This window comes from Poecilia mexicana, unplaced genomic scaffold (assembly GCF_051168715.1).
Source record: "Poecilia mexicana isolate PSO_F unplaced genomic scaffold, ASM5116871v1 scaffold_20, whole genome shotgun sequence".
NCBI classification, from domain to species: Eukaryota; Metazoa; Chordata; class Actinopteri; order Cyprinodontiformes; family Poeciliidae; genus Poecilia; species Poecilia mexicana.
The window spans coordinates 4,794,826-4,820,955 of record NW_028263389.1 but is presented as its reverse complement, the minus strand read 5'-3'; the positions used below and the strand labels follow the sequence as shown (position 1 = coordinate 4,820,955).

General features: G+C 39.4%; 1 protein-coding gene across 1 annotated transcript; it reads left to right on the top strand.

Moving 5' to 3' along the window:
• The first annotated feature begins 1,778 nt into the window (after positions 1-1,778).
• On the top strand, positions 1,779-26,130 carry wwp1 (WW domain containing E3 ubiquitin protein ligase 1). The gene is made up of 25 exons (XM_014981440.2): positions 1,779-2,217; positions 8,250-8,306; positions 8,535-8,627; positions 8,721-8,859; positions 9,768-9,892; positions 10,719-10,871; positions 11,145-11,217; positions 11,898-12,079; positions 14,483-14,909; positions 14,989-15,084; positions 15,960-16,134; positions 16,595-16,649; positions 17,320-17,404; positions 17,876-18,004; positions 18,188-18,260; positions 18,341-18,412; positions 19,238-19,326; positions 19,429-19,588; positions 19,745-19,878; positions 20,798-20,938; positions 21,925-22,045; positions 22,194-22,298; positions 22,405-22,501; positions 22,580-22,652; positions 23,756-26,130. Exons 3-25 carry the CDS (start codon positions 8,558-8,560, stop codon positions 23,853-23,855), a joined length of 2,874 nt encoding a protein of 957 aa, XP_014836926.2. The 5' UTR covers positions 1,779-2,217; positions 8,250-8,306; positions 8,535-8,557; the 3' UTR covers positions 23,856-26,130.

Here is a 26,130-nt window from a genome sequence, read left to right as displayed (position 1 = left end):
GGAGTTCTATTGAAAATGCAACTCCAGTCCTCAAGGGGCAGTGTCCTGCAACTTTTCGATGCATCTTTTTTGCAGAAAACAACTAAAATTCTTAAATTCAGTTACTTAAATTCAGTTGCCCACTCATACAGAAGCATGACTTCATAAGTTCTGTCCTCCTGCTGAGATATGTTTTTATGACCCTTTGTTCCTGAGTTTATCTTCACTTAGCTGGACTGTTTCTTTTACGGTGCGTCTGAAAGTTTTGTGTTCTCTTGTCTCTCTTCCAAAGACGTCTTTTCTTCATGAAGGCGCTCTGATCCATCCATCCATCCATCCATCCATCCATCCATCCATCCATCCATCCATCCATCCATCCATCCATCCATCCATCCATCCATCCATCCATCCATCCATCCATCCATCCATCCATCCATCCATCCATCCATCCATCCATCCATCCATCCATCCAATCCATCCATCCATTTTCTTTACACCCTTGTCTCTGGGAGGGGTGCTGGTCGCCCTGATTCAACAAAGGCTAAATAAATATTTTTAGGTGAACTGCTCCAGAAAAACCTCAAACGTGTTTGTCTAAAAGTGTGATTAAGTGGAACATGTTAGAATGAGGCGCAGAATGCCAAATCCTAAACTGATTGGCGAGATGAATTTGATCTTTGTTCAAGCTGTCGCAGTGTGCTTATGTTGAATGGGGGATGAGAAAACAAACTTTTAATGGTTTTAACATCCTTCTCCTGTAGGTCACAGGAGGTGTGATTCAAAATCATATCAGTCTGATCTACAGATGGAATATCGATCAAGTGATATGTTTTAGTGTTCTGGTGTTTTGGTCCAGTCCAGATCAGGAAATCTGCAAAACTTTGGGAAACCTAAATTTTATTCTTTTGCCTTGCTAAATGAGCTTTAAGAGTCAGAGTGACTTTATCCTTCCCACCTAACTGTGACCAAAGCTGAGGTCTGCCTATCACAGTTAGGGTTTCTTCCCCATAACAAGCCAATAAAAGTGTTGTGTTTTTATTCAGCGACTATAAGTCTGAAATCCAATTCGCTGGTCCAAGCAGTGATGCCATCCAGCAGTATTTTCTGATCAGAGCAGAAACTAGCTGACAAATCAACGAATAGGAAGAGCTTAAAATATTGGTCTTGAAAACTGAAGTGATCTAATGTATTTTGTAGAAAACCGGTCTAATATCCTCAATAATAAGTAACTGCAGGGATGTATGAAACATAACTTCTTCCCATATATGCTGACTTAGAGATGAGGAAAAGTGGGTGGTGCTGTAATGTGCTAATTTGGTTCAGATGTCTTTGATTTGACATAAACCTGAGCAAAAAACAACAACAAAAACATACCTCATCAGAGGGGGATTCCTGAAAAGATTACCAAGACTATACAAAATGAAGGTGCATTAGGGTAGGAATAAGTTGATCTGGAGCAGATAAACATGGATCATTGTTTTGGGACCAGAAACAAAATTACAAATCAGCTGTGAGTTACTCTTAATAATGCCAAAAAGTACAAAGGCAAAAATGTATGCCATACTTTCTAATATCTTTAATTGTACAAAATTTGGAAAACTATATAGCATTATCCTTCGACTCTAAATATACAGTACTTAATAGTTTGTTTTCAGCTTCAACAACAACAAAAAATATAAAATATAAATAAAATGTTGTATTTCACAGCTTGTTCCTTTGTTATTGTGAAGTCTAAACAACGACCCTAATCTAATTATGTTGATATAGATTGCCTTGTTTTCTCGTCTTTAATTGCTTCATTTTTTGTCGTACTTTTGTATTAAATTCAAAACAAACTCCAATTCACCTTTGCTTTGAGGCAATAATAGTGTAACCGCTTAAACCTCAAACTTATTCAAAAATAACTACAATATAAAAACCCATTAAATTACTTACGTATAATAAAACATGAAGTAAAGTATTAATTAACGCGAATTTCTTCTAGCTAGCGGCATCCAAAGAGTTTGACAAAAAACAAAACAAAACAAACAAACAAAAAAAAAAAAAAACAGAAAAACTCGCCTGCCTTGACACAGCAGTATTTGGGGTGGCGCGGGTGACACCCGGGTGTTTTGCTCGGCAACATCCGCACAGAGATGGCAGTAGAGCCGTAGCTGACTGTGGGGCCTGTGCGGTGACCAGCAGCCCTAACGTTACCGAACCACAGACTGGAGGGAAGGAGCGCAGCGCTAAAACAAGGTAAAACACGCCGTATTTTATGCTGCTAAGGCGTTCCGAGAGACTTTTTGACACTGTTAAACATGTTTTGGGAAAATATGTGCATCCCGGCTGCTGCTGGAGAACCGCTAACTTGGCTAAGTTTGTAACGTTAGCTTGCTAATACCCCTGTCCGTAGGAAACATTACCTCTAAAAAATTCAACAAATACGCTAAATTATCACCTCAACTACTTGTCAAAACATACTCACAACTAAAAACGATAATTGCCTGCAAACGACGTAGTAGTAAAACCAAATGGCTACAAAATAAGATGTTTTATGTGCAGCTTAGTAGCTAGCTTAACGAGCGCTAGCTACCAGACTTTAGCTTTCGTTGCAGATTACTTCCAGTACATTGCTTTAAAATGTTCACATAGTGCCAGACATATTGCTGAGATGTGCCATAAGGCAGGGGGTACACTTTGGCTGAGAAACAGTGGGTTAAGACCGGGAAGGTTCAGAGTCTATATCTGTGAACCACCGTGAAAAACATGTTTGGTGAACGTGCAAAGTTGGTCAATGTTTGTTGACTAGATTACTGTTTAGTACCATGGTAAGTTATTTTATATCCACGCAGGGCTCCGCAGCTTACGCTCTATCGTTTAAGAATATGATTACTCTACGTTTTGACCTTTGATGTTAGTTAATCTTCACCCATATCTGTATTTTGTCAACCTCCCAACCTCTAAAGTTGTGAAGATTTGTTTGTGATTTGTGTCTACGTTCAGATCCCCATTACCTGAGGCAGGTAAGCACTTGCCTCACCAGCAGCTTTTTAATTACACACTGACAAACTCTTTGCTTTAGAGCCCATCTTTAGTGAACACAGACAGGAATAATTATTTCTAACAAATGCACTGCTTGGAGATTTTTTTTGCTACTGATTTCCAGTCACTTTCTGAAAATCTCTGACCCACGACAAATTTTTTTTTTTTGCTGATTTGGATGTTGTATAGCCATAAATGCCAGTAAAATACAACTCTTTTTCTGCATTTGGGTTAAATTAAAAACTAAATACTTAATGAGCCTAAGTTACAGAGCTATAAGAAATAAAATCCGACTTAAAAAAAAGTTAAACAAGTCTCTGTCACCATTTTACATTACATTTTATAGCTTAACATTTTTTTCTTTTCTTTTTTTTAATTTCAAGATATTTAATGTTTTTTCTTAGATCATTTTAAAATAAACAGCTTTGTCCAAGAGGAGAAAGCTCTGATTTACTGTTATGTACCAGCTTTGTAAATTATTTATCCATTTATTGTAATCATAACGGAGCCTTAAGCAGCCATTCTGTGGGAAATCAATTAATTATTTATATTGGGAGCAAAGGCAATGTCGCGTGTGTGAGAGCGAGAACCGCCGTACTACACGGCTATGCAGTTAAACAGGATTTCTCAGTTATTTCAAAACAAAGACACGGTAACAGAGTTGACATTTTACGCTGCTTTTAGCATTTTATTACCACAGTTAGCTGCATACGCTTTGAACAAATCGGGCTCTTTGTAACAATAAAACACCCCAACTTTCAGTGTAAAGTTTTCAGTTTCCTGTTTTCTTCTGTTGTGGCATCCTGAAGTAACTTCAAACATGGCTCTGTGGAAAATGCAGTTTCCTTTCTAGAACCCTGAAACAACTACGGTGTCTAGCTTCGGTTCTAAACACCTCTCTCATGGTGGAATTAGCCGAGTTGACTTGGAGAGTGTTTCTGTGACCTGGCAACGATTGTGTGTGTTAGAAATCAGATTTTTTTTTTCTTTTTAAATTTCTAACTAATTAACCTAACCGTTGTCTTTTGTGGGAGGAGGTACCTCTAGTAATAACGCCACCAAATGTTCCGACTATTTGTTTCGTCTGTAGGTTCTTCGAAATTTGTGCTCATACCACTAAACACAGACATCAAATAAGAGGTTTAACATGTTTGTTGCCTTAGGCTCAGAGGTATTTGTCATTTTGTTGAGCAGGTTTTTCTGCTCAACAAAATGAGAAATGGAAATGTGTTGCAGATGCTAATGTTGTTTTCTACAGCATCCTGTGCTGTTGTAATTTAGGATTTTGGATGTCTAACTTGGCCAGTTTTGTGTTGATGGAACATTGAAGGAATCACTCCCAGGTGGATTGTCTTTTGAGGAGAAACTGGAACGTTCCTGTTTGCGCAGTCTCTTCTTGTGAAAATACATCTTTAAGGCAAACAGGACCAGGGAAAAGTATTCGCATAAAAACAAAGGATGAGGGCAAACCTCCAACTTTATTTATTTACTTATACATTTTTTTTTTTTTTTACAAATAAAATGTTGCTTGTGACTGGTAAAGAATATACTTTAGCTAAATTTTCAGTCCCTTTTTTTTTTGCAATTCCTCTATTGTAGAATTTCATTCAAAATAAACAGATGCCTACTTTTTTTGTGGTAATGCATAATTATGAGCTTTTTGCAAATTTTGTGCAAAAATAGTAATTTAATAATAAATCTTTGAATTTAAAGCTGCATATAAAAATATTTCTTTTTCCTTATTTATTAAAACCATCATGTTGTGACAGTATAAGATGAGATGGGTAATGTGTGGAAAAAATGGATCTCCTCCACTTTCTCCCTGAGCTAATATTACCATCTGCAGAAATGCTTCGCTCCCATTCTAAAACAACCAATCAGAGCCAGAAGGAGGGTCTTAATGCTGTCAATCAACCTTGTGTATGCTGCTAAATGTGCTAACAGTGAAGGAACAACTTACAGTTGCAAAAAAACTGTTGATCCGCCATCATCAGTGGCTGTGCTAACTAGCATTAGCATTGGTGGCAGGCCAGTTGTAGTGTAGCAAAATCAAAGCAGGAAGGAATGAGCATGAGAGTGACTGAGTGGTGTGTTTCTCCACTTACTGGGAGTATAATGATACTTTTAGGAAATATGCTGAGATTTTTTTTTTAATAAGTTACATTCTGTATCTTTAGGTGACTGTTAACTCCCACTTACAGGTGGCAGTATGTCTTACTTCTACAACTTATCACTTGATGTCAAGCTATAGTCCGTGATCGTCATGGCAAATGACAAAAAGGTTCACGCCCTTAAGCGCAAATATTTCTAAAGTAGTGTCACAAAATCAGTGATTTTGATTGCAAAAAAAATCATAAAACTCCTGGAGGGACTCGGTTATTAATTTTTTTTTTTTGCTCTTTAGCATTTATTCCTTTTACAGTTGAACACTGCAGAAAAAACCGATGCAACCTATAAAGTTCAGCTTGGTTGAGATGCAATGCAAAATATTGTGAAAATGGATTTGGAGGCAGAATCATCTCTTGGTGTTATCCAGACCGACTCTTTGTGGTTTTGCTGTTGGACTCGATGCATTTCTGCACCTCCAGGCCTTCACTATCTCCCTGTCCAGACTGCACCTTCCAAAGGTCAGCAGGTTTCCTTGCTGGTTGCCTAAAGTGTCTTCATCCCAAACACAGTGCAGGATGTTGTCCATTTACAGACTTTTATTTTTGGGATAATATTTAACCACAGTACTTGTGTGTGTGTGTGTGTGTGTGTGTGTTTTTTAAAGCTTCTGATTTTATGCCCAACTCCTGCTTCAGATAAACCAGAGTGCATGCAGCAAAAAATATAAAGGGCATTATGCTCGAGCGGTACCCGGCCCTCGCTCTGTTTTGTAAGCAAATCCACCCGCACACCGCTGCAGTGATGACAACAGGTTAGGAAAAATCCACTGACCGACTCAAACCGTCTTCTTCTTCTTTTGTCTCGTTCATGTCCAGCATGCAGCCGTAAGGTGGAGGACGGGAAGCAGAGGAATGTGAAATATTGAACTCACATTTGCGTCGTTTGTGAGAACAGAAGTGTCTTGCAAAACTATTTGCAGCCCTTGAATTGTTTTTTTTTTTCTTTTCTTTTTTTCTCCACATTTTATGATGTTACAGCAACAAACACCATGTATTTTACTTTTATTTTAGACAATATGCCAACACAAAGTACTGCATCATTATGAGTAGCAAGTATTTTAAGCTTAACTTTCTCCTTTTTGTCCTTTTTTAAAACAAACTAAATAGTTCATACTTTTGTTTTCAGCCTCTCCAGTCTCAAATTTATCACAGCTTACAACAGATGATGTCACCACCATTTTAAAAAAAAAATTTTCTCTGTTTCAAACTTCCTCCTAACTTTCAGTCTGAGTTGTGTGGTGCACTCCTTACTTTTTTTTTTTTTTCTTTTAAAGCCACTGTAATAATGCAGCAGTCATCCAGCGAGGTTATGTGAGGGCATGGCCGTGTTTATCTCCTTCTGTGCGACTCCTTTCAGAGGGTTGGCGTTTTGGAAGAATATCATCGGCAACAAATTACACCCAGCCGATCTCCTGTAAACAATATTTTCTCTGCTTGTTGTTCTCATGTCCAGCCTACAGCTTAGGAACGACAGACATGGAAAGAACAAACTTTATTTTTTGCTTTTTGAAAAAGTTTGAATTTGCAGCTTGAAGCACAAACAAAAGGCCAAGAAAGGCGCTACATATTTGTTTCTCTTGGCGCCAACATGTGACCCTTCTGGTTGAAAACAACTGCAGAGAGACAATGGCGAACTGAAGCAGACATGCCTCACACGCAAACCCTTTTAGCTCAGAGATTTTGGCGTTACCTTATTCTCATGCCGGCATGATATTGTGGTCGACTACAGGGCCGGATTTACAAGGATGTGGGACCCTGGGCTGGAAACCGTGTTGGTGCCCAGTCCACGAAGGAAAATTGTTTCACTAATGCAAATTACAGACCATTAATAGTTTGAACTTTAAACATCTTCAGACACATGGAGGCCCATTGCTTTCCAACCTCGGTTTCAGAAAGGCGTCGACTTTTACCCACAATCCATGCTGCCCTCACATTTACAGGGCGTATAAAAACTAATTACATATTGCTTTTACAAATCAATCACGATCAACAATTTTATTTTTTGCCAAAAAATGAACAAAACTGATTTCTACAAAATAATAATAATTGAATAAAATTATCTTAAAAAATAAATGATTGCGTAACTATTCACCCCCTTTGAATTAAATGACCGAATTCAGAAATAAGTTTTTACTTTGAATTTAAAGGGAATTTGTGTCAAAAAAAAAAGAAAGGAAAAAAAAGGAGCAAATTTTGCTGATTTGTTAAAGCAATAAAAGGGAGAAAACATCCAAGGTGGGTGTGTGTTCCCTCTACAAAACCAGAACGCTCACCTTGAACTTCCTTACCTTTTTTATTTTCGAGCGAGATGCCAAGGTGTTTGCGTTCCTTCGAGCTCTTGCTCTTGTTTTTACAAGGTGACGAAGTAATTTGGCAGGTATGCAGAGGTGTGCAGAAGAAAAACCAGGCCGTGTTTGTTCTGCCAGAGTGCAGCTGGATTTCTGAGTCCTGGATTTTGTGTCTTCTCATGAAAACTACCCCACCGAATCAGTCGAAAGCCAAGCGAAATTCCTAATCGTACCTGGAGTATTTTCTGCTCTTCATGCTTTATTACGTAGAAATCCAACAACCTGTGATGGCTTTTATGTCGCATCACTTCCAGTTTCCATGATCTGTGTTTGACCCGCACAGTCAGATATCAGCAAATCTTGCTTTTATTTCCCTGACGTATTTCGTAATTCCAATTGTGACGAATTGTGGAATCAAAAAGGTATTTTAAAGTTTTAAATGTTTGCGCTCTTTTATTTATCGTCTTGTTTTGCTTTTTCAGTTCAAATCTACAGGATTAATGTGGCATTAAGTGCAGAAAGAAAACGTAGGCTATTATTTTAATGCTCCAATATTTTTTTTATATTGCAAAGTCCTGCCGTTTTAATGGGGTGTGTACACTTTTTAAGAGAGACAGTTTGTTCCTTACCCTTATCTGAATTTGACTAAGCAAAGAAAAATGTATAAAGACACCTGCAGTTGGTTGATGAAGCCTAGAGACCAGAAATGAGGTTGATGCATCCAATGCACTTTGCTTTATCCTTTTTTAAGTTTTATTGCTTCTCTGATCTATTGTGATCTTGGTTTCAGTGCCGCCATGGGACACGGAGTAGGCTGAACAGGAGGGCCTAGCAAAACACATCTGTTGTGAGTATGCATCAGTTTATTACTCTAATATTAAGGTTACAACAACATAATGCTGCTTTTTTTATGATAATCTCTTTTACGCTCCTAAGGATCAGTTTGAACTTTGACTGAAAACAGTAATGAGTAGATCCGGTCGTTATTAGCTTTGGAGCCTTCCGCCCGGGTCTTATTTGTGAATTCGTGTGGAGTTAGCGGTTGACGTCTCTGTTGTGTGTTTTCCTTTCAAAGGCTTTCCCACTGTGGTGAATGACATGGCCACGGCCTCATCGAGAGCAGAGACTAGCCATAACCACAGACGCACATCACAGCTCCATGCCATTGGTGAGTCAACGTGTCCTCGACCGGAGGATCACCTTTCAGGTCTAATTTTTTTCAATCATCTTTTCCTTTTTTTTTTTTTTTTTCGTCCTCTAGTTTCATGTGCCAAACTCAAGAGGAAGAAGAGCGTTTTCGGGGCGGCCATTTACGTGGAGGTGACAGCAGAGGGAGAGACCCGCCGCACGGCGAAATCTCACAGCTCCTCCAACCCGAAATGGGACGAGAGGCTGACTCTGTAAGCACCGTCCGTTTACCCCTTCCTGCCTGGCTCGCCGTGTTTGTGTGAAAACGACATTCGGCAGCGTTTGAGCTCGTGTAAAAACACCATTAGAAAGGCAGAAGGATCCATTCTAATAAGCTCGGTTCGTGTCCCGTACTGAGCGTTACACAATCAAAATCCAACTTTTTCAAGCAGTTTGTGAATTCCGCGTAGCATCCGAGGAGGAAAACCCCCTCCGGTGGCTCATCTGATAATCATTTGAAAAAGCGAAGAAGCTGCCTGCAAGCACACAGACCTCTTTGTGTTTTCTCACAACTAGAGCTAACAGCACAAACACTGCAGTTTCTCTTGCAGCATCTCGACCGAAAGCCAGGAATGAATCACTGCAGACGGTTCCAACCTGGCTAGTTAGTGCTGATAAGAGCGGCCGTCACAGTGCTCAGAGGCTCGTGGATGTTTTTGCTCGCTCCTGTGGGTCCTTCTCGTGACTTTGAGGTTGTAATGCAAGATGTTTCCCTTTGGAGCGGTATGCTGGGCTGTTCAAACAATGACCGCACTGTGTGCTGCTCGTTTTGTCCTTGTTTGAAACTCAACGACGGGGCATTGTGCCAGACGTGGATCTTATCATTTCTAGGGGAAGGAAATGTGAAAATGAAAAGAAAAGAAAAAAATCAGTGTTTTTATTCATTTGTTAGATGTTAAACTTGCTGTGCTGAAGTTCAGTCGGCTGAAGGAAAAGTCGTAAATGGCATCCTGATTAAAGTGTATGAACTGTTTATGTCAACAGCAGCAGAAGTGTGAAGGTTAACTCCAAAACCTCCTTTCTGTTTTTTAACTTATTACATTCACTGTGTCCTTTTTTAAGCTCTTATCACTTAAGAAGTGTTTTATGTGTTTTTGATTTTTATATTTATTTTTTGTAGGACTGTAACGCCACACACGCAGGTGGATTTCAAAGTATGGAGTCACCACACCCTGAAAGCAGACGCTCTGCTGGGCAAAGCTACGCTGGATCTCATTCAGGCTTTGGAGCGGCATGACAGAAAATGTGAGATTATAAGATGCATAGACCTAAAGCTTTAATCAGTTTAGGAAAATAGTGCATATAAAAAAAAGCAACGTCTGATTATGCAATGATAAACTCTACAAAATACTTAGAATGAATCCTTATAATGAACTAAATTATTAACGTTCCACCCAGATGTTTGGCCGTTATTGTCATTGCATCCAAAGTTTTACACCGACTGTATTTTATAGCTCCAAATAACTAGTAGTAATGCATATAATAATAATAATAGTAATAATAGTAATAATAGTAATGTTATATTTTTTATGTAATTTCAGCATCATTTAGAAAAATAATTAGTTTCTATTTTAGATTAATGCAATATGTTTTGTCTTGCGTGTTTCTGTAAATACTGTGGCATCTTAAGTAAATGGCAATTTAGATTAAAGATGAAGAGTGGCAATTAACTGCTTCAAAGTAACAGAGATGGGAATAAGGCGACTATTGATCAGTCAGTGCAGCAATTTCCTCAATTTTGGATGACTGGCAATCGGCCGACGTTTACATGTGAAACCGTTTTTATCCACAGATGTTGCCAAATTTGCAACTCTGCTGCTGTTTCCAGCCACGTTTCAGACCCAAGTGAAATCAGTTATAACACCTGATGGTGTCATTTATAAAAAAAAACAAAGGAAAAACAATCTGTATCGACCAAAATCAGAATTGGCATGTCAGGCTTTTTAAAGCTTGCTGACCAGCCAGAAAAACTTCTGTCGGTGCACGAATGTATTTAATTGTATCGTTTTCTTTATTTTCCTCTCTGACTGTGACCTTTCTCTCTCCCCGCTGCCTCGTTTGTTCTCCACAGTGGAGAATGTGAAGGAGGTGCTGAAGCTGAGTGTGGAACAGAAAGGGGTTTCTGTGCCTGTCGGCGAGCTGACTGTGTACCTTGATGGCCTGACTGTCACTGACCAGGAGGAACTGGCGCCGCTGACCAATGGCAACGCAGCAAATGGCACCAGTGAGCGCACTATTTATTTATATTAACTGTGTGTGTGTGTGTGTGTGTGTGTGTGTGTGTGTGTGTGTGTGTGTGTGTGTGTGTGTGTGTGTGTGTGTGTGTGGTGTGTGTGTGTGGTGGGTGGTGTCCATCAAGGAAAAAGTTCAGTTTGAAGCATATGTAGTTCAATATATTCAAGATAATATACTTCTTAGTGGGAATGATCTGCCTTATAGTCTGTTCAGCATAACATGTCCATGTTAACATTCATTTATTTTTAAATCTATTTTCCAGAAGTCCAGCAGAATGGTGATGCCATTCATGAAAACGGAGACTCCTCTTCCTCTTCTTCAAGGGCTGCAAACAGGTAAACTCATGAAACAATCATATTTGTATTTCTTTACTTAGGTCAACGTCTTAAAAAATTAAATAAATGAAGGGTCTTCATTGTACTTGAACATTGTGAAGATCTGTTCAGCAAGTTAAAGGGGCAGTATTAAGTATTTTCCAGGCACATAGTGCCATTTCATAACAAGTAAACTTCAGATTTTTTTAATAAAAAATTCTATATATTACCACTTATTATTTACTCAGAACTTATTGTTTTAAGTGTTTTTTTATGCAGCTAACATGTGCTGGTAAAACATAAACCAGTCTCTTGTAAGGTTGCCTACAAAACAGATCCTTCCGCCTTGCTTTGAGATTTTATGTCCGTCTTTCTGTAGCCACGTCTTTGCCTCAAACTTAACTCTGAGTGTGATTTTTTTCTTCTTTTTTTTCCCCCTGTTTTAAACAATGTGTACATTTATACTTCTGTTTACCTTTTTAATGGGCTGCAACCACAGAGGGGAATAGTTTGTGTCTTTGCATTGCTTGCCTTTACAAGGTGCTTGAAGCAGAAGCCAAAAACACTGCAATACACAAACTTGTCATAAAACCCAGAGAGTTATCGCTCAAAGAGATTTAAGGAGAAATAACAACTGGTTCAACCTTTAAAGCAAAACCAGCATAAAGTAATGCTAAGTAATGTTTACTTTCCTTTTAAAGCACCGTGAATGGAACAGACTTGGGTCAGAGGTCAGGCTCTTGCTCAGCCTCCAGCGGAGCAGATGGTCCGGTGCCTTCCAGCCCTGCCCTCGATCACACCACCGCTGTGATCAACGGAGATCCGACCCCCAACTCCACCCCGGTGCACCAACCTCCAGACAGCGGCCCAGACACCAGAATGGGTGGGTTTACTTTCTCTCTCTCTTTACCGCCCTCTTCTTTTTTTTTCTTTTTTTCTCCATCTTGTAATAATCTGACTTTCTCTTTAATTTTAATTTTAATAATAATTTTTTTTTTTTTGCACGTACCTATTCTGTTTCCAGGAAATGGATTCAGTGATCTTTACGTTTGTATTCTTCACAGTTCATGGGGTTGTAATGAAGTGTAAAGAAGAACAGTTGATTAATTTTCATTAAGTGAGGCCTGCAGTCTCTGCTGCTGTCAGCACCTTTGTCCGAACACCCAGGAGACGCATAAAGCAAAGCGGAGCAGAGCGCAGTATGCTGCAGAGCTGCTCTCAGCTGAGGATGATGAATGAAGGTTACTTCTTTTCAACAGAAGAAAAAGCTACGTTTACCCTGTTTGTTCAAGAGAAAAACCCACACTTTTCTGATTAATATAGGTCGTTACTGTTCATCTGATGTCCCGTTAAGTGCCGGTATGGTTTAATGCTCTTCTAGTTCATTAAATCTGTCTGTGTAAACTGCAATGCAGTGAAGAAATGCAACCTTTTCCCCTTTTTTTTCAGAACAGTTAAAAAAAGTGTAATCTCTTTCACACTTCCACATAAGCGTGACTTTTCATGATTAAATGTAGTGCGACATGGATTTTACCAAACAGTTTGAGCAATATTACTTTTATTTAACATTCTATGTAGTAAAGACAAAACCTTTATCCAAAAAATATTATTCTTGATTAAAAATTAATGCAGCGTTTTTTGTTGCATAATGACATTCCTCTGGGACGGACGTAAAACGGCTCTCTGGACTCATTCTGGAGATGGTCCAAAGACGGACACTGGTTGCTGAGTTCCAGTTACGGTTTGTGTGTTATTTTCCGAGACATAAATATTCCTGCAATTGTTTAGGAATAAAACGTTTACCCTGTGTGGTACATTGAATGCTCAGTCACTCAGTTCAGTCCAGAATACCTTGATCTGAACCCAAAGACCTTCCTACTTATATCTAGTCTCTACTTCTGCTTCTCTCTTCGTGAAGTGGGACCAACACAGGATTTATGTTGCAGTCACTGTGTACTTTAGGGTATTTACACAGCTCTGCCTGTGAATTTGCCCTCCATATCTGAATTTCTCTGTTTGTACTTCTGTCTTTAACTCTCCCACCACATTGTCAAAAAAAAGTTTGAATTGCTCACAAAACCTTCCCTTTCCTTCTCCTTTTCTCTCCATGTTAAAATCTCTCCTGCTGCTGGACTTTAGTGTAATGTCTCCTCCCCGACTCTTTGCTCTTTCTATTGTGACAATGAATATTTCCTTTAAATATTTGGAAAGCAGGAACGTCTACAACTTCTATCTAAATGGCAACGGATGTAAAAGGGGTAACACAACAACATTAGTGTTCTCGTTAAGCTTAATATGAGATACTGGCATGTATTAACTGTTTAGCTACCATTATCTGCATGCAGCAGCATTAAGTACTCAACTGACACGGTTTGTTTGGAAGAAAATCGCCATTTGGCTCTGGTTAATTGCTGAACAGAACAGACTATGCAGCTCGGCACAGCAACAGGTCTCCCCTTGTGGTGCCTTTAAAGGCGACTTGGTAAATCACGTTACCACACCTTCAAGGGGCAGTATTTTGTTTAATTGACGGTGTTTTTCTTAGCTTTACATCGTGTTACAATGTTATTCCCTCATCAAAAACATGTACCTTGATTCTTTCATGCATGAGAAATCCTTTAATCTCCCATGGCAACCGTTAAGCTGTGCAAAACGCCTTGTTGGACATAGCTCAGCCTTCGAGGATGCAGCTCCTCCTTGGCAAAAATATTAGCAGAGCGATGTTATGGTGACTTCCTGAAGGCGGGGTTTCAGAAAGAACAGGAGTTACTTAAAGAGACAGAAACCAATTTCAAAACGCTGAATTTCTTTCAAGTCGCATTTGATATATAAAGCATTTTTATAACAACTGAAGGTAACATACTTACTTAACTACCTGGAAAGTACATAATGTATCATGCTGGTTTGATGTAGTGAAATGGGAAGTTAAATTAAAAGGAGGCTAAGTGAATTGGTCAAAATTCCCCTGAGTTCGAATGATTGGTCAGAAAAGAAGGAAATTCAGAAATTGTGAAGGTGATTGGTCAGATTTGTGGGAAAGTTGTGGTGATTGGTAAAACATTGCAAGTCCGTGCAAAATTTGCCAATAATGATTGAATTTGCAGTAATAGTTGCAACTTCCTGGAGTGACATGACATTTAAAAAAAATATCATCATGCAAACAGCTCTCTTATTTAAAACTATATTAATGTTCTTTTTCGTGTAACCCTTTTGCTGCTTTTTTTTTATTATTAAAGTGCAAAGTAAAAGGCAGACTTGCTCCTTTTTTTTTCTTAATATTCTACAGTAAACGGGGAATCCTCTGAGACTGTTCCCAGGCAATCTTCTGCTTCTAGAAGGGAAACGCAGCCCTCTGCAGGTGAAAACGAGGAGAGCTCTCACGATGCTGCCCCGCCAGACGCTGAAACATCACCAGCCAGCACTTCCCGGCCCCCTCCGGCTCCCACAACTTCCTCCGCCTCGTCTCCTGCTGCTAAACCTGCCAACGGCGCCGCTTCCTCTTCCTCCGTCGCCGCCGCTGCTTCTACCACGTCAGCCTCTGCAACCCAGGGAGCACCCACCATAACAACGTCCTCATCGTCCTCCTCCTCCCCAGCGCCGGCAGAAGCGGCAGCTTCAGGAGCAGGCAGTAGTAGCAGCTCAACAACAACTGATGGGGTGAAACCCAGACAACAGGTTTCTAATGCTCCAGCAGGAGACCCTCTACCACCAGGGTACAAAAATAAAAAAATGTGCTCAAACGGATTTGATAACCTTCCTAGTTCAAACTTCATGACGCTGGATGTGTTTCAGGTGGGAGCAGAGAAAAGATCCACATGGGAGAACTTACTATGTAGACCATAACACCAGAACTACTACCTGGGAAAGACCACAGCCGCTTCCTCCAGGGTGAGGGGCCGCCGTTTTACCTCAGACTTTTTCAAGACCGTATAACTTTGCAAGGGACGTCTGTTTTGGCGTTTTCAGTTTTAAAGCAAATGTAAACATAATCCTCTGTTCTTGACCAATGACTATTAGCATCAACTAGAAATTCACCAATTAGACTCCTACTTGCTGATTTCAGGGTGTCCATGCATCCTTTAAAATGTCTTAAATTTATCTAAAATTAAGTCCTTAAAATGTTTAAATGTATTTAAAACAAAGTTGGCTTTAAATATATTAATCACAGGTCTTAAATGTTGTGACAGGACTACTTAATCTCAAATATTCTATGTAGTTTGCTGTTGCTTCCTCTTCTTTCAGATTTTCTTTACAAAGATGACAAGAAAAACACTCATTTGTATAAACTTTGTTGTGTTGTAACACTTTAATCTGACACATGTTGACCATAAAAGAAGAAAATATCCTTCAGTTCCTCAATTGACATGAAAATAAATTGGTTATAACATTATCTCCATTTATGAATCAAGATGTATCTCAAAACTTCATCAAGATTTTACTCCATTCTTAACAAAAGTTCAACAGGTCTATGGGTTTTTGATGATGCTTTTGCCTGAAGAAAGTTGGAATTTTCAGTTTTCATTGATTTGGAAAAAGAAGAAAAAAAAATCAGATTTTCCTTGGATTAATTTCAAGATCTTTTTGAGAATTATTGAGCATGATTAATGAGAATCATTAATTTCAAAAGTGGATCCTTTATTCTCTAACTAGACAACATAAAATGAACGATGCACATGAAATCACCGAGCTACATATCATTCGGTTACTTGGACTCACGTTTCTCTGCCTCTGAAACTCAAGCCTCCTTTTCTGTTTGTTGCCAGCTGGGAGCGCCGAGTGGACGATCGGGGTCGGATCTATTACGTGGACCACAACACCCGGACCACCACGTGGCAGCGGCCCACCATGGAATCGGTGCGCAACTTTGAGCAGTGGCAGAGCCAGCGCAGCCAGCTGCAGGGAGCTATGCATCAGTTCAACCAGAGATACCTCTACTCTGTAAGCAACCGTTTCTGTCTTCCTGCTGATTCCTTTTTAGTCAGTTTTCTTCATTCTGTGTTGATGGCAAGTGCCTCTAAAGTTTTAAATCTGATTTCCTGATTTGACTTTTTTTTTTATTATTAAATGACCATCTCCTCCCCCTCATTGGCTCGTTCAGTAAGATGAATAACGGTTTATTCCATGATTGTTTTTTCTGTAAAAAAAAATAAAAAAATAAAATCCAATTTGTTGAAATAAAAAATTTTTATAGAACAGATTTAACTAAAAACATTAACTTGGATCTTGATCTTGGTTCGATTTCTGCACTCTGCTGAAAACACAAAGCAGCTGACATGAGTCGTACAATGATAGTCAGCAATATTATTTCATTTTTTCTATTTATTTTTTAACATTCCTAAAAGAATTTGTCTTTCTTCCTGTTTCTTGAATGGAGTGTAATGCATATTGCTCATTTCAGGCATCTATGATGTCTGCTGAGAATGATCCTCTTGGCCCTCTACCTCCTGGTTGGGGTGAGTTCATCATTGGTCTGCAGTACGATAAAGTTAACTTTGCAGTCCTTTAAAATAAACAGAGACTGGAGACAATAGCTGCATTTCCATCACAAATGTATGCAAAATTTTGTCGATATGACGCTAATGTCAAAAAAATGAAATTTTGCAATTGTGTTGTTTCCATTAAATAAGAAATGCCATTAAAATTGCATGTTAATAAGTTTGTTCATTGAGAAACATACTATGACATCATCCTCTTACCACTTCCTGTTGTCGTCTCTGTAGTTTCCGCCAGTGGTAACATCTAGTTGATGCGACGTGTGTGATGCAGAAAAGTGTTTCCATTGTGGTTTTGTGAAATACACTAACTTTGATACAGTCAAGAAACCAACTCATTCTAGTGCAAAACCGTTTTATCGAAAAACATGAGGGTTTTTTTTTTTTTCTTTTCAAAATTGGTGTATTTCCATTAAGCGAATTTATTTTCATAATTCCAATTTGTGCAATTATGTGGTCAATGGAAACGCAGCATCTAACACTTTAGCTGCTTTTTTCTAGTGAGAACTGTTTGCTCTGACCGTAACAAAGAACTCTGTAGCATCCTGTATAGTTCTGTGTCAATAATTGGATTATACATATTCTAATCTAATCTAACTTTAATGTCGTTATGTGTCATGACTACCTGTAGAGAGGCGTGTGGACTCCAATGACAGAGTTTACTTTGTGAACCACAATACCAAGACAACGCAGTGGGAAGACCCTCGAACCCAAGGGTGAGTACAGGGCAAATAGAAACCAGATGTGGGCGGTGCATCCAGAGTTATAATATGGTTTATGGAAAATAAAAGCTTTTCCATACTTCCTGTTATGATGTGTAACGTTTTGGTTTGGCTCATCTGATCCGAAGCACCCACCAGGTTTCATCTTGTTTTTTTTCCCTCTATTTATTAGTGTATTTTGTTTTGTCATTCATTTTACAAGTTGATCTTACTAATTTACCGCTTTGCGGTTTTATCGTTTCATAAAGAGTTTTTATTTGCAGCCCTTTGGCAACAAATGTTGCTTTATTTACGGTGTGGTCCTTGATAAAATAAACTCGAACTGAATATATATGTACATATATATTTGTGTTGTACGAAGGTTTTCCATCCACTGGCTAATTTGCAAACCCTATCGTTGGTTGGACCTTTTTGTTTTTAAGACAGCAAAACTAGAAATCTATACATGTGTGTGTTCCTTTGCAGGCTACAGAACGAGGATCCTCTGCCTGAAGGGTGGGAAATCCGGTACACGAGGGAAGGAGTTCGCTACTTTGTGGATCACAACACTCGGACCACCACGTTCAGCGACCCGCGCACCGGGAAGTCTTCTGTGTAAGGGAGATTCTCATTCATCATGCTGCTTTTGATCAGTTACCCCATGAGCTTCGGCTCTGTGTGTGTGTGTAGTTTACAGAGTGGATGTTCTCTATTAACTGTATGAAATCCTAAAACAAATCTTTTCCTGAAGTGAGGCACTTTTCTAGCATTCACCTTCTGAAACGTTTTTCTGCTCAGCACCAAAGGCCCACAGATTGCATACGAGCGCAGCTTCAGGTGGAAGCTCGCTCACTTCCGTTACCTGTGTCAGGTCTGTGTTTTCTTTTTGTTGCATCTCTGTTTGACGGCATCGTTTACTCTCTGATGCTCATGCTGTGATTTGTTCTTCAGTCTAATGCTCTGCCGAGCCACGTGAAGATCACCGTCTCCAGACAGACGCTGTTCGAAGACTCTTTTCAGCAAGTAAGAACTTCAGTCTGAGTTTTCTCCTCTGACAAATGTTATATTATGTCATATTTGTTCTGGGCATGGAATATACGGCTTAAAAATACATTTATTTTTGCTCACTTTCTTTTCTAAAAACGAAAATTGTATAAAATATTTTTAAAATGCAGCTTTTATTTCATCCAACCCTTCTTTGAGCTGTATGACTGAATATTAAGGCCGGACTGTGAGAATTTTTGTTTACTTAAGAGAATATAATCACAATAGCAGAAAAAGATGCAATTCTTAAAATCTTAAAATTACAAAAAAAACAGTTGTTTTTAAAGAGCAAAGGTTTAGAGGTATAGGAACATGATGTGAGCAGCTCAGTGTGTGATTCTTGCTTCAAAATAGACAAAGTTTCTTTCACTGTAATTTCAAACATACAGATAACTTGATGTGTTAAAAGATTAAGTATTTCTTTTAAATATGATCGCTAAAAGTTAGACTTAGGTATGATCAAAGTTATTTTTTTGCGCTGTAGCTCTCGTAAACTTAGGACTTTTTTTGTTAAAAGTAAAATAGAATCTTAGCCTGTCCCTAATATTCCAGAGTTGCGGAATTGACCAGAATTCAAAGTCCACAAAGCAGAAACTGTAAAACCCACTTGTCAAACAAGATGGCTGAACTATGAAAACCCTAGGATTGCACTGGTGTGGGGAAAAGAAAAAAAAAAAAGTTCAGATTTTCCAAAAATGAAATCTTCAAAAACCAAAAAATGTGATAAATCGATAAAGTTGATTTATCATCCAGCTAGTAAATGATGTGTTATTTTATCTTCCTGTCTGTTTTGTTCACTTTCAGATCATGGCTCTGAAGCCTTACGACCTACGGAGGAGGCTGTATGTCATCTTCAGAGGCGAGGAGGGTCTGGACTACGGTGGCTTAGCCCGGTAAGCAGAATGAGTTTAGAAACCGCTCCTGAACAGATTTCACCTTAAATCATTCACTGTTCTGCATTTGTTTTCCTCCTCCTCCTCCGCCACGCCTCTCAGGGAGTGGTTCTTCCTCTTGTCCCACGAGGTGCTGAACCCCATGTACTGCCTGTTTGAGTACGCAGGAAAGAGCAACTACTGTCTGCAGATCAACCCGGCGTCGGCCATCAACCCAGATCACCTCTCCTACTTCTGCTTCATTGGCCGCTTCATCGCGATGGCACGTCCGCTTAACAAACCCACCCCGACACGCCACCACAACTGTTTTCCGTCGTTCTGTGCTAAATAAAATGCTGACATTGTCCAAAATAAGCGGATGCATTTCTCGGGCCGGTTAGCGTGCTAACTGCTAATCTCTCCCATTGTGTCTCTGCAGGCACTTTTCCACGGGAAGTTCATCGACACGGGCTTCTCTTTGCCGTTCTACAAACGAATGCTGAACAAGAAGCTCATCCTGAAAGACCTGGAGTCCATCGACCCGGAGTTCTACAACTCTCTCATCTGGATCAGGTGAGCTGTGTGTTTGCTCTGCGGCGCTCACTGTCAGTAGCATTCATGTCCTCAGAGGTCACAGCTGCAGAGCTGACATGCATCGAGAGACTTTGAAAGGAAGTTTAAACAAAGTTTGTTTGTCCTGGCTTTGTTTTTCCTTCCTAAAAGTGTGAATGTTTTTTTTTGTTTTGTTTTGTTTTTTTTGAAATCTTTAAATAAATTGTGAAAAGATCGTTTTCAAATCTAGAAAGAAAACAAGAGATATCAAACTTTATGTTCAAAGGTATAAATCTGATTTATAGGTAAGATTGACTAGGAATGAGCGAATCTTGATTTAAATTTGCTTACAGCTTACAAGTGAAACAAAAAGCCACATTTTGCTATTTGTATGCTACTTTTTTTCCTAGCAGCAAAACATAAGAAGCAGTCTGACTTTAGAAGAAATTAGGACCTTAGTTTGACAAGTTTTAGTTACTTTATGTATCTCAAAGTATCTTAATTCAGTATGTAAACTGAGCTCCTACTGAAACAACAGAGTAACATTAAAACTACTGAGGTAAAGCCAAGAAATAGTGATAAAATTGAAAAGTCTGCCTTCAATAAGCTGCCTAAAACTAGGGTTCTGTAAATTTTTGTGCTGTTCAGTTGTATTATTTCACAAATTATGTTTCTCATTTCATGTTTTTACAAAGAAAACACATTACTTAACCTTTTTTTTAAAAGTATCTAGTCATGTGTAGTCATGTGATTAATGTTAATTTTAGGAATTCAACAGAAAAATAACCCAAATTCATCAGGATATTAAAAATCATCATTTTTCTTTAGTTGTAGCTTATACTGTTGTCCCAACATTGTGGTTGGAGTTTCTATATTTCCTTGCATAGAACATTACTGCATAAATGAAAACAGAAGCAGTCATGCCATCGCTTCTCCTCAGGGACAACAACATCGAGGAATGTGGGCTGGAGATGTACTTCTCCGTGGACATGGAGATCTTGGGGAAAATCTCGTCTCATGACCTGAAGCCCGATGGCACCAACATCCTGGTGACGGAGGAGAACAAGGAGGAGTACATCAGGTAGTTTTCTCAGAATATAAATAAACCCAGGGTGCGTCCAAAGTGCATCTGTGGACTGTCATTGTCATTGTTGATGCTAAAAAACATTTTCTAGACCAACAAATCAGAGTATTCAACCCAAAAGGTTAGAAAACTGTACGTCATCTGAGACTTTTTTCAGTATCTACAATAAATTATTCTTTTCTACATTGCTTAATGAAAATATTGCATCTTTAAATCACAAAAATGCAAGATTCCCAATTAAATTTTTAGATTTTGGTTTCAACAGCCCTGCTCTAACCTGTGAAATTGCTGTCGTCTTAACCAGTGTTGTTCAGTGTGTGGCCACCAGGGGGCTCTGTGGGGGCCTCAGAATGTGTCATAGAAGTTGAGTAAAAACATGCAAATATAAGAAAAAAATTTAAATTGTTTTTTGATTTTCAATTATTAATTTTTTTTACATAATTAATTTAAATGTCGTTTCTGATGCTCATTTTCTGATTGGCTGCCAGTCAAATTAATCAAGCTGCTTTGCTCCGCAAGCAAGAAGGAAAGAAATGGGGAAATGTTCAACAAGAAAAACGCTCTAAGAACTGCAGGGTAGTAAAATAAAATTTGAAGTGATTAATATTGATTAATTGTTTAATAAAGTCTCACAAATTGTCTAGTGATTAATAATATAAACTATTGCATACTTTCTCACAAATTGTACTACCTTGTAATAAAGTCATATTATCTGATAATAAAATTTTGTGCCCCAGAACTCATGACCATGGTATGAGGCAGCGTTTATGCAAAATGAATGTAATAATTATGGAATAGTGAATGAAAAGCCTTCTAAAAGTTTATGGGTTTTTTTACATATTTTGTAGAATTGTCTGTGGGTTTGCAAAGAGGCCCCCTATCCAGAGGTTAATGCTCTTTGGGGGGCCATGGAGGAGTTTGGGAACGCTTGGTTTGGTCGTTATGAAAAGTAAAACCTACATATGTCTTGTGTGTGTTTGCAGTCTGATGGCAGAGTGGAGGTTCTCCCGTGGGGTGGAAGGTCAAACCAAAGCTTTTCTGGACGGCTTCAACGAAGTGGTCCCGCTTCAGTGGTTGCAGTATTTCGACGAGAAGGAGCTGGAGGTGAGCAGCAGCGCTCCTCCTCTGAGGACCGGCTTGCTTTTATTCTGATAACGTCACAACTTTAGACTTCTCTGTGACAAAATTAATCAGTGGCTTCCTCTTTTTTCTACTCGACCGGTGTTCTGAGTCTGCTTGTCTTTGCGTCCAGGTGATGCTGTGCGGCATGCAGGAGGTGGACCTGCAGGACTGGCAGAGAAACACTGTGTACCGCCACTACACCAGGAACAGCAAGCAGATCATCTGGTTCTGGCAGGTACTGTCGCTCAAGCGTTTGATGTGTTCGCATCTGACGTCAATGTGAGCTCCCTGCCAGAAGCGTCGGTCTGTAACCGTGTCTGCCGTCGATTTCCTCCCTCTAGCTGGTGAAAGAAGTGGACAACGAAGTGCGTCTGCGACTCATGCAGTTTGTGACGGGAACCTGCCGGCTTCCTCTGGGCGGCTTCGCTGAGCTGATGGGTCAGTGACGGAATTGGTACGACCCGGACGACGCCGGGAGCTTTACGGTCCTCTTGATTGTCTCATTTTGCGTTGCAGGAAGCAACGGGCCGCAGAAGTTCTGCATCGAGAAAGTGGGGAAGGACACATGGCTTCCCCGTAGCCACACATGGTCAGTAGGTTTCAGTTTGAAAACCTGTTAGCTGCAGCTTTTACTGTCAATTATATGTGATTGTATATGTGTATATATATTTATTTTAATTTTTTTTTTTTTACAAACCTTCTCATGCTTCAGACAAACACATTTGTGAGACTTTATGTTCTTAAACAGGGTTGACTTTAAAAAAAAAAGCATTACTGTGTAAGAAGAGAACACTTTTGGCACATTATTCCTGCACTAATGGGGGCAATCATTTTAATACCTTAAATATTTTTAAAAATATACTTGTTCTTAAAGAAGCAGTATTATGTAAAATGAACTTTTTTTTTAGCTTTACATCATGTTATAATGTTATTCCCTCATCAAAAAGATACCTGGAGTGTTGCCTTGAATCTTTCATGGATGTTTGAGAAATCATTTAATCTCCCATGGCAACCATTCAGCTCCTTCAGACTAGCCAGCAACAATTAGCAAACACCTGGTGGAACTGAGCATCAGCTGAGCTCATGATAGGAGCTACTTCTCAGTACAACACTGGTAAAAATGTTTTTAAAGGGTTAAAAGAGGAGCCATGTTGTGATGACTTCCTGAAGGCGGAGTTTCAGAAGTAGAACTTTCTTAAAGGGACAGAGACCCAATTTCAAGGTGTTTAATCTGGAAATAAAATTTATTTTAAGTCATATCAGATATATGCAGCATTTTTATGCTACAGAATGGCTGGAAAACACGTAATACAACCTCTTAAAAGCATACACGTGTGTTAGAATGGCCCAGTCAAAGTCTAAAGTCTTAATTAGAATCTGTATGAAAAGTTGAAAAGAGGGTCTCACAGCTGCCCTTCATCCAATCTGGTGAAGCTTGGAGTTTTTCAAAAAGATGAAAAAAATAATTTTCTTCAGATGTACAAAAGCAAAATATTTCCACCAACAATTGAACTGAGTATGATTTCTTTTTTTTTTATTTGAAGAAAAAAAAATTGCTACTTTGTGTTGTATCAAGTGAAATCCCCATTAGATTGATTGAAAAGATACAAAATGTGACATTTCTTAACGATGCCTTGAAGAAGGTTGTATTAATTCTCTACTGACTTCCTCCTCCTAATCTCTCTGTTCCAGTTTTAACCGCCTGGACTTGCCTCCCTATAAAAGCTACGAACAGCTGAAGGAGAAGCTGCTCTTCGCCATCGAGGAAACCGAAGGATTTGGCCAAGAATAGAGGGACAAAGTCCTCTGGTGTTGTCCCCTCTGCTAGCCCCCCCCTCTCTGCTGTTCAATCAGCCAAGAAAAACAAACCAACAACAAAAAAATTGCACAAGATAACCACCAATGTATATAAGCTATTTTGTCATTTAAAACCAAATCCTAATTTGCAGCATCATTTTTTGCCGCATTCCTGTTCCTAGTCCTTATATAATATATAACGCCCCCTTTTCCCCTCCATGAAAATATGCAAAACATTTCATCCATCCGCTTTTCTGTTTTAGAAACAGAAATCATGGATATATATATTTTTTTCTTTTTAGATGTCCACCCCAAGCGGCTGACTGGCTTTTTTTAAAAAAAAAGAAGAAATAATAAGACTGAAAGTGCTTTCGAGAGGGTTTTCTAGTTTAGGCTCAACCTTCTTTTAAAGCTCTAGTTCTATAGAGCTGTTAAAAGGCAAAAAGTTAGTTGTATTTGGCGTTCAGTGCCTGAAATTCAGTTTGTTTGTTTTTTTTCCTTGTGGGACAGATAGTCGTTTTAGAAAATCCTGCGTGCTTGCATGCTGCCTACAAACATTAGACGACCGCCGGCGCCGCAGCGAGCGTGTGCGCGCAGACTTTTTATTTTTCCGGCATGGATTGATGCCATCCTCAACGACAAAAATCGCCGATGGATCATCTCTTCTGGGGCAAAAACAAAAAAAGGAATCTTAATTGTGTCTTTAAATCGATGAGAACTCATGGGAGGATATTAGATATTTTAAAAATTTCATTGAAAACAAGCCATTAGTGTGTATGTGTGTGTGTGTGTGTGTGTGTGTGTGTGTGTGTGTGTGTGTGTGTGTGTGTGTGTGTGTTTGTGGGTGGGTGGGTGGGTGGTGACAGTAGTGCCGGTTTATGCCAGAAACGTTCCAGGCTGTATCAAGACTGCGGCCTGTTTTGCACACTGTGACGTAACGAGAGAACGGCGTTGGCACGGCGATCTACGAGAACGACTCTGATCATCTGCAGTTTCCGTTTGAAACTCAGAAAATGGACAAACAAAAAAGAAAAGATACAGCGGCGCTAGTTCGTGTGATTTGCAGATGTTGGAGTTGGACTGTAGGTCGCGTCCTTCTGAAGCCACTGTGTTCGATGCAGCACTATGTTTTGATTATTCGTACCTCATGTTAGCAGGATTGCGTCGTCTTCAACCCTTTAGCAGATGGTGATCGGAGAAAAATAAGGCTCTGATATCTTTAGCCGCTGTTTTCACGTAAGGCCGAAGGTGATGGTGTTTTTTTTAAAAAAAAAAAGAAATGTGTTACTTAGAGAAGCAGGCAGAACAGAGGGGGAGAAAATGCTGCTGTCTGATCGCTCAACCCAGCTACTTCATCCATGATGCTCACGTTGTGAGCTGAGAAAGCCTTATTTGCGTCATAAAGAGACTCAAAAAACCTGCACAGCCTAGGTTTCCTTCAGTTTTTAAAGGGACAGTGCCCCTTTTCCCCCCCTCTCACAGACATCACACCAAACTCTGCTGTTACAGATGATTTCAGTTAGAAGTCTTTAAAAATAAAAATAAAAAAAAGAAGCAAAATTTAAATGTTAGATCACTGCGAAGCGCCTCAAGCTACTGTTCTGGATTAGCTTGTGATCCGTTATCAGTCATGTAAATAACATGTATTCAACTGATTGGGGCCGCAGGAGGCCATTTTATACAGAGATCCATCAAACTGTGCTTCCTTTCCGACAGTAATCTGTTATCCAAATCAGTTGTTGCGTGTTTCGATTGCATAAAGACGACAGTGAAATGAAATACTTCAATATTATAATCGACCACGCAGAGCTACCGCTCCACCGATGGGGAATCTGTGATGCCTTTTGTTCTTATCAGAATAGCGGCGGGGGGTCGTTTCGGGTCGCCTCTGCCGCAGCCGGTCGTTCTGGTCCGGGGTCGGACCGTAGCTCCCGTCAGGCCCCTGGTTCAGGGGTCAGGGGTGGGTCGGCTTGACTGCCTGAAACGCTTCCGCTCTGTAACATATCACATGTAGATACACACTGTAAAACACCAACCACACTGTACAGAATGCCCCCTCTACAGGAGACCATGTGTATAGAAGATTCATTTCTAATCTGATTTCACCCATTTTAAATGGAGAGAGATGGATTTATGAGATACGAATAAATACGTGAATAAACCGTCACTGGCTTGGCTTTTGTGGGGAGGAGGGACGGTTTCACAGCACGACTTCTCTGTCAACTAGTTTTAACAATGTGCATCATTTTCAATAAACAAAGCTCACTTTT

Excerpts from the sequence above, each read along its gene's own strand:
- wwp1 (XM_014981440.2), top strand. The coding sequence starts at position 8,558 with ATGGCCACGGCCTCATCGAGAGCAGAGACTAGCCATAACCACAGACGC. Across the intron at positions 8,628-8,720 it reads ATCACAGCTCCATGCCATTG|TTTCATGTGCCAAACTCAAG; the intron begins GTGAGTCAACGT and ends TTCGTCCTCTAG. Across the intron at positions 22,502-22,579 it reads CGGCTTCGCTGAGCTGATGG|GAAGCAACGGGCCGCAGAAG; the intron begins GTCAGTGACGGA and ends TTTGCGTTGCAG.